At 29.7% G+C, this 8959-nt stretch overlaps 1 protein-coding gene across 1 annotated transcript in view; it reads left to right on the top strand.

Moving 5' to 3' along the window:
* The first annotated feature begins 407 nt into the window (after nt 1–407).
* Nucleotides 408–8959, top strand: part of LOC130805944 (CBL-interacting serine/threonine-protein kinase 1) — a 9315-nt gene continuing 763 nt past the window's right edge. Inside the window, exons 1-10 of the mRNA XM_057670798.1 lie at nt 408–853; nt 992–1054; nt 6713–6784; nt 6893–7000; nt 7133–7213; nt 7312–7491; nt 7583–7795; nt 7878–7979; nt 8350–8466; nt 8593–8655. Coding sequence (XP_057526781.1) covers nt 665–853; nt 992–1054; nt 6713–6784; nt 6893–7000; nt 7133–7213; nt 7312–7491; nt 7583–7795; nt 7878–7979; nt 8350–8466; nt 8593–8655 — 1188 coding nt within the window. The 5' untranslated portion in view covers nt 408–664. The remainder of the gene's footprint in view (nt 854–991; nt 1055–6712; nt 6785–6892; nt 7001–7132; nt 7214–7311; nt 7492–7582; nt 7796–7877; nt 7980–8349; nt 8467–8592; nt 8656–8959) is intronic.

Below are 8959 nucleotides of genomic sequence, written 5' to 3'. Positions count from 1 at the left end.
AGGGGATTTTTGTACTATACATAATATCTTGTAAACACTAACGAATTAATACAATTTTTTTAAAAAATTTTTACTTTAGTAAATTAGATAATTATCAAATACATGCCTACCTTAACATTTTGTTCCATTCCTTCTTTAACTTCTTAACTATTGTTTATGCTTAAAATTGTTACCAATTACACCCAATTCTCTCAACACATCAACCCCACTAATACAATGCTTAGTACATCTCACTTTTTCTATTCATCTTTAAAATAACACCAATAATAGAAGTTTTTTAGCCACAAAAAAAGTATTTTCTATAAAAAGTAAAAAAGTAAAAATAAATTAAGCAAAAAAGTTAATCCACGTCCCTAAACTCGTGACAAGGGACAACCTTTGTTGTCAATGATAAATAGACATGAAAACCTCAACACTCTTTCCCTCCCTCCCCTTCCCTTCCCAAACACTCCCTTATAAAAATCAAATTCCTACATACTCCTTATTTTATTTATACCATCCTACAATTCCTCTTAATTTTCCCCATTAAATCAAATAAAAAAAAATACAAAGCTAAAATATAGAAACTCAAAACAAATTTGGAAAAATAATTGTTTTTTTCAAAAATCTCTTCATAAATTCGATTCTCGCCTAACTCTTCCCTTCCCTCGGCCTATCATTGTAAATGGTGAGAGAGGTTGAAGAAGAAAGAGGGGGTAAAGGAATGCAATTGGGTAAATACCAACTTGGTAGAATTTTAGGTGAAGGAAATTTTGGCAAGGTTAAATTTGCTAAAAATATTGAAACTGGAAATTCTTTTGCTGTTAAAATTCTGGAGAAAAAGAAGATTTTTAATCTCAAAATCACTGATCAGGTTAATACCCATTATTTATTTTCATCTTAATTTTATTGGGTATTCATCAATTTTTTAATTTTATTTCATTTTTGCCCTTAATTTTTATTTTAATCATCCCCTGTTTTAATCGATTAATTGATCTGTTTTTGTTCTTAGATAAAGAGAGAAATTGCAACTTTGAAGCTTCTAAGACATCCAAATATTGTTAGATTACATGAGGTAAACTTATTCTTCATCACAATTATTGGTTTCCCATTTTTAATTTTATTTTTATTTTAATTTTTGGAATATTTTTTTGTTGTGTGTACCAAATTTATTCCTAATAATCAATATAATGTGGAGGAAAGTATATATTATTGTTCCATAATCTAAAATATATTAGTTTTCTTTATTGTTAATTGATCCTTTTCTTGTTCCTCTTAATCATCTTTAGTATCAACATTAAAGTATTGATTTTTTTTTTTTAAATCTTTACTTATACTCCAAATTGCAACGTAAAATTTGTTGGCATATTGCCAAACTTAAGGCTTGATTACAACTCTTACCTAAAAAAATCGTAAAATGAATAAAATATTACTTTCATACTAAAAATTAACTTATTATTCAATATTATATTATATTATATTTATTTAATTATTATCACCAAGTTGTAATTAATTAGATGAGGCATGAATGTTTGTGTCATGGAAGTTTGAGCACAAATTGATAATTGTGAACCGATATATAACTAATTTAACCATATTTTTTATTATATATATTACACAATTTGAAATTAGAATTTTTAAATCAAAATGACCCCAGTCTTTTTTTTTTTTTTTTTAAAGTGTAAAATGATCCTAGTCTAAATTCATTTGTTTGAGCATATGCAAAATATCGTGTGTTGATGTTTGTCGAGGGATGATTAGATTAAGTATTTTGTTTGGTTAGAAATAGGGGCAAACTAGTTGATTCTTCATAGTTACTTCTCTTATACTACTCCGTTACTTTGACTTGTTCTTTTAAATTATTTTATATAAGTACAGTTTTAGTTAAATGGAGCAAATTTTAAGAAACTGAATGATGTAATATATTTTATCCGTTTTAAATTACTTGTAACATTTACAATATTTTACTATTTATTTATTATTCTTAATTTGTAATTAAATTTTAATTTATAAGATAAAATATTAATCTAATTAAATCTTATTTGATTAGTTTCAATGTAAAAATTATTAATATTAAATTTTTATAATTTTTTATCATACATAATAATTACATATTAAGATTAGATTAATATATTAAATTATATAAAAAATCAAATATGCAGCCCCTCTTGTATGAAATCGTCTCACTGTAAGGTGAGTCCATACAAAAGGTCCGTTATATTAAAAGTTTTCATTTTTAGGTTATTTAAACCAAGTATGAAGCACGTTTCACGGTGAGACCGTTTCAAACAAAAATTTGTAAATATTTAAATATTGAATGTATTTTTAGAGGGAATAAATAATTAGCAGATTGTGGGCATAATTGGTTTAATTCCTGGAAACCGTAATCCAGAAAAATTGTATACCGTAAACATCATGAAGAGAAGTTGAAAGGTTGAACCCCACCCATGTGATTTTTTCTTGCTTGTGGGAAAACTATATGATGCCCACAGCCCCCACTTCAATTAATTTTTTATTTTATATTTTTTTTGGACTTTATTAATTTTTCTTGTTAGCCTTTTGGACTAATTATTATACATGATGATTGAAAAGTTTTTATTAAATTGATCTAAAGAACAAGAAACAAAAAGCTTATCTAAAATTGATCTACAAACACAAAGTATAACACTAAAAGTTTTTATTTGTCTTACTTTATTTTCAAAACTTTTTATTAGCTTTGATCTACAAACAAAAAGAAATAAAAACACAATATTCGGGTTTTTTTCTCAATTACAAAAGCAAATAATACATTCTAGAAAAATCTTGGGTTTGATTTTTCATTAAATTGGCTACTTTTTTTGATGTTCGACAAGATAATATACCTTCTAATTAACTAATATATATTTTTTCATTTTTGGTATAATTCTTCTAAGCTTCATATTATCTTTCATTAAATTTGCTACATTTAAATTTTTATCGTTTTGAATGTTGTAATATTAATATGATTATTTTACATGTTTTGCACATTTTACGTGTAGGAGTTGACAAGAGTGAAAACACAAAAAAGATAGTGTGATCACTTGTGTTAATTATTATTGCCGTCTAATTAGTTCGTGTTTTATGTAAATGTATACACGTGTTAAATTCTCATTTACTGTCTTTGGGTCGTATCCTTGAATTTTCAGCTCACCGACTTGTCTTGCCACCCAAATCTGTTATTGATCTAATTAATAAATTATTATATTATTGTATGAAATTGTTAGCAATTAATCTTTTAAATTAGTGTGAATGTGTGATTAACGTTTTTTATTAAAAATATATTTAGCCTGTTGTATTTTTTTCATTTAGCATTATTTTTCATTTTGATTTATTATTTGCATTTTGCTTTATTTATATTTTTAAATAATGGTATATCATATTTTTTTAATTTCACTATATATTTTAACTTTTTCAAAATTTAATTCACGTGATTTATTCATTTTTTATTTATCATCAAATATCTTATTTTTTATTTAAAAAACACAAATTATTTCTTATCTAGTATCTTATAGGACATAGGAGTATATATTATGTTCTTAATAGGATTAAAAATTAAATCAATTGGAAGTGGTCTTCTATTAGCATTAATTAACCTCACCAACTTTATTTGTTGTTGTTTAGTTAGTAAGCCACCTAGATATTTGACCATTTAATAATAATAATATTATTATTATTATTATTATTATTATTATTATTATTATTATTATTATTATTATTATTATTATTATCATGTTAATAACCATTTTCCTGATTTGAATTATAAGTCTTGGGTCAATTTCAAGGCTTATTTTGTGTGGTAGACATCTACACTCAAGTAACTTCCTTTATTTCCTATGAATATATTGCGGATAATACATGTATCAACCAAAAACGTAAATTAATAGTAGTAATCTAAAGAAATATATTCATTTACTGATTAGGGGTGTTCAACGGATTAGACTCTCATTTTGAGCCCTTATTCAGCCGTTTTCTAGAAAGTTTTTGATTTCTAATAATATTTTTTCTAGGAGTGTTCAAAAGTACTGATGACCTTTCACCATATTGGTTTCTGATAATATTTTTTCATTTTACGCAATATGTTATATCTACTACAAAATTCTCAAATTAATAAAGACAAACATATTAAATTAAATACTTAAATATATAAATATTTAAGACATTAATGAAGAATTTTGGGTGATGAAATTTGCCAATCCTTCATATGTTGGAAATAAAATAAGAAAGTGGGGCCAGTTAGACGCTAGGACCCGTCATGTGAAATGATAGGAGAAAGAAAAAAATGAGGTTATAAACTCAGATCCTTGCTGTGGTGGTGGGTGGTTCATTCTGTCTTTTGCCTATTATTGTTATCTTTCTGGGTATGGATTGGCAGATATGCTGGACAGACCTTAAATTATAATTATCGATTCACTAAGATCTTCAACACTAAACTATTTAGGAAATTTGTGGACCCTTCATTTTTTCCTTGGCCACTTCAATAGTAAATACATTATTTTAATTTATTTTGCTCAATTTTTTAGTTTTAATATGAAAGGAAAATGTTGGGATGGTTTATCCCAAAGATGTACACTAAGTCATTAGAGCCTTTTCTTTCATTGTTACATGATTTTGGAATGTTATCTTTTTGGCGCCTTGTATTTTCTGAAAAGGTATTAACAATTCACATTAAGTCCAACCTAATTTATTAAGAAAATATTATTAATATGAAAAAATTAAATAATTTTTAGGGTTAAAAATGTAAATATATGATGACCTTTTTTAAGAATCTTTCTTGTGTTGAAGGACTTTATAGGTTTTCATTTTACTTTCTTTTTTAGATCCTGCTCATAAAATTTCTATGAGCAAGATACAATGAGTATGATGATGGTGATAATAATAAGAAAAAACTATATGAAATAAATGGAGTAAATGAAGATTAATTAATAATGAAGTATGAAGATTGTTGAAATGGATAGTGGATATGAAATAGTGGGTCCCTTGGTGTATGGTGGGTCCAAGGGAAATAATGAAAAAGGGCAACCATTGAAAGAGTGTAGGGTATGTAGGCCTAAGAAGGTATCATATGTAATTTTGTGGTTCCACTTCCCTTTTAATGCCGTCCTTTGGCTTTCTCCTTGACCTTTGGCTGAATGGTGGGTGGCTTTTTGCTCAAAACTCATCTTTTCCTATTTTTTCTTGTGCTTATCGAAACACTATTTTTCCTTAAATAGAACTTCTATTATTATTTTTATTCTATCTTTTGTTCCTTTGAATTTTGCTACTGAAACTGACATATTACAAGAAAAATGTCACTTCCAATAAGAATTTCTAAAGGCGCAAGGGAGTATGTGATAATATATGATTTAGCGTCATAATAAGATTACTTTTTATGTAGCTTAGATAGAATTAGAGAAGATGAAAAGAGAGATTTGTCCTATAAAATTTGCATCAAGTACAATAAGTTACTTTATTATTTTTTTGTTTCGCTTTAGGTAAAAAACGACAAAATATAAAATGGGTGAATAAAATTAAACGATAAGTTAAACATACGAATGGGAGAGTCTAAAGAAAAATATGAGTAGCTTATTAAATAGATACTATGTAAACTAGTACACAACTAACACAAGACAAACTCTTGAAAAGGAAGGGACTATTAAATTTAACTAATAATTGTTGAACTTTTTGCAAAAGTTTCTAAGGTTATACTTTATAATATGAGATTTTGTATTATTATGCTACATATTAAAAATTATTCTAGTTTTTTTTTTTTTTAAAAAAAGATATCTATTATGTATAATTCTTTCATTGTCAAAACATAAAAGGTTTGAAGTCATTTTGCTTCTAAATATTTTCCCAAAAAATATATTTTTGATATGCTTGTTATTAACTTATTCAATTCAATTGACAAGTGTATTTAATTGTGAAATTTGGCTGAAATAGAAAGTTTTTAAATGTCCCTTAAAGTAGAGAAACGCCACATAAATGAGTTGCCTTGGGACCTTAGATGGTTTTTGAACTTATTTGGTACAAACTTAATTGTTCTACCTGGGGAAGCTCTATATGGCTTGGCTAGCTTCCAAAACAAATAATTAGAGCATCACAAAACAAAATAATAGCAGAAAGAGGGCTACAAAAACTAATAGTTCCAAATTACTTGTGAGAGGGGACCCATTGATCTTACACTTGGAATTTTTGACAAATTTTCAGAATTTTGAGTTTTAACATTAATATAAAGTTTTTCGGAGTAAGAGGCAAATGTTAAGTAACTAATCGACCAACTTGAATCTATCAGTTTAATCTTTTATCATCATCATTATCATCCTACCCAGTGTATCCACTTATAGAAAAAACTATGGACAAGGTCCAGAGAGGGAAGGACGAAGGCAACTCATACCCATAAAAGGAGAGCGCGACCAAATAAGTTCCCCAACTAGTTTAATCTTTTAGTTACTAGCAATGAAAAAGGGATTTCCCCCGACTTCCTAGATCCATAGTGGTAGGAATTGTATCAGTGACATCCAAGTCACAAGGTACAATTTCCAACACTTAATGAACCTCAAATATTAGTTGACGTTAGTTTTACATAACCTTTGATTTAGTTTAATTGTTTGTTTTTAGGCCCCAAAATTATGAAAAAATGTGAAATAAACAGGGTCTCAAAAATTATTGTGCATTTGTGTTCCACCTCTGCCCATAAATCAAAGTTGTAGATATAAATTTGTGTGTTACATTGCAGGTTTTGGCAAGCAAAACAAAAATATACATGGTCCTTGAGTATGTGCATGGTGGGGAGTTGTTTGATAAAATTGTAAGTAGTTTTTGTATATAACAATACATTTTAATCTAAAACCATCATCCCCAATGTATCTAGAAATGCAAAGATTTCGATTTTTTACACAACTATATGATATTTTAGGCATCCCGAGGAAAACTCCCAGAAAAAGAAGGCCGGAGACTTTTTCAACAACTTATTGACGGTGTTAGTTATTGTCACGATAGGGGTGTATTCCACCGGGACCTTAAGGTTAGATTACTAGCTAAAACAATGGCAGTAATGGAATTGTGTGGACATTTTAATTACTTTGTCGTTATTTCGCAAAATACATAGAAAAATATCAAAATAATTATGGTTTGGCTTTCTATATTCGAACTACAGCTAGAGAACATCCTCATAGACAGGAAAGGAAACATAAAAGTATCTGACTTTGGCCTCAGTGCATTACCCCAGCATTTTCGGGTAAGTAACAAAAATACACGCACTCTCGACGTTTAGTTATATTCAATGATCTTTCAGCTTCTAAATCTCCGAGGGCTTTTTCTTTCTCTTTTTCCTAGAGTGACGGTTTACTACATACAACCTGTGGGAGCCCAAACTACGTTGCTCCTGAGATTCTCGCTAATAGAGGATATAATGGTGCTACGGCTGATGTTTGGTCATGTGGTGTAATCCTCTATGTAATTCTAACAGGTTATCTTCCGTTTGATGATAGAAATCTCGCCGTCCTATATCAAAAGGTAAAAAAATTCATGTTTGTATATGAAGTATATGTATCGTGTTATCTCTTTGCATTATTACTTATGACGTTCGATTTTACTTGTAATTTAGATCACAAGAGGAGATGTTCAGATACCGAAATGGCTCTCTCCCGGAGCACAAAAGATGATACGGAGGATTCTTGACCCGAATCCTATCACACGAATCACAGTAGCGGAGATTAAACAAGATCATTGGTTTAGGCAAGCCTATGTTCCTTCGAATCCTGAAGACGAGGAAGATAATGTCTATATTGATGACGAAGCGTTCTCTATCAATGACGAGGTAATGATGGGAATCCCCTTAGTTTTTGCATTCTTGTACTTGCAAATATAAGTTTTTCTGACACATTTTTTATATGAACCAGTCTGATGGAGAAAAACGCCCTGGATCCCCTACACTTATTAACGCCTTTCAGCTAATTGGAATGTCCTCGTATCTTGACCTTTCCGGATTTTTTGAGAAAGAGGTAAGCATGCAGAAGAAATTATTGTTAGAGTATAAAACATATCTTGGGGTCTCGACCATCAGCTTAAGCTTTTGGTTGAGTTGATTTCTTGACATGGTATCAGAAGTCAGCGTAACAAGAGGTCACGGGTTCAAATCTCAACTACCTCTAATTTAAAGTGGAATATTTAGCATCTGTGCGCAACCACATTATTAGCCCGAAGGGATCTCGTGTGAGGGGGCGTGTCAGAGTAAAAAAAATATCCTGGGCCTTTACAATCTGCTTAAGCTTCTGGTTGAGTTGTTCCTTGACAATTCTACATCCTAGAAAACAGCCGAGTTTTTCCAATGAAAATAAAAGAGGTTTAATGGTTGTGTATTGATGTGTGTAGGATGTCTCAGAGCGAAAGATCAGATTCACATCCAATCTTTCACACATAGAGTTGCTCGAGAGAATTGAGAATATCGTAGCAGGAATGGGATTCTCAGTTCATAAGAAAAACGGAAAGGTTAGTTCTGATAATCTGTTTATTTGACATCTCGAATTCTTTGCTAACGAAATGACCACAAATCTGGCAACAGATTTTATTTGCAAATATTTTTCCTGAGGCTTCAAAATTATTTTTGTTTCTTAGCTAAAAATGGTGCAAGGGCCAAGAGATCAAAGAGGACCAGGGAGCCTTTCTGTTGCAGCAGAAGTAAGTGTAATTCTTACCTTTTGAACAGAGTTCTTTTCTATTTATGGAGCTGATCATCGTCCGAGCTAGCCTTCACTCAACTCGGGGACATCTCTCAGTTGTCCGGAATGTGTCACATGATTCGCTAGTCATCTAGCGAATTGCGAACCAAAAAAAGTGAATTATGGTCGGTTTTAGACTATTTTTGAGCCATTTTGAGTGAAACGCACATTCAAAATGCGAACTAACGAACAAATTATGTTTCAATGGTCTGGATCAGGCAGTATCAGTATAACATGATTCACCAGCTAATCCGCCTTCTGAA

Source organism: Amaranthus tricolor, chromosome 2, assembly GCF_026212465.1.
Source record: "Amaranthus tricolor cultivar Red isolate AtriRed21 chromosome 2, ASM2621246v1, whole genome shotgun sequence".
In the NCBI taxonomy this organism is placed as follows: Eukaryota; Viridiplantae; Streptophyta; class Magnoliopsida; order Caryophyllales; family Amaranthaceae; genus Amaranthus; species Amaranthus tricolor.
The sequence above is the reverse complement of the archived record's forward strand: the minus strand, read 5'-3'. Positions and strand labels throughout refer to the sequence as shown.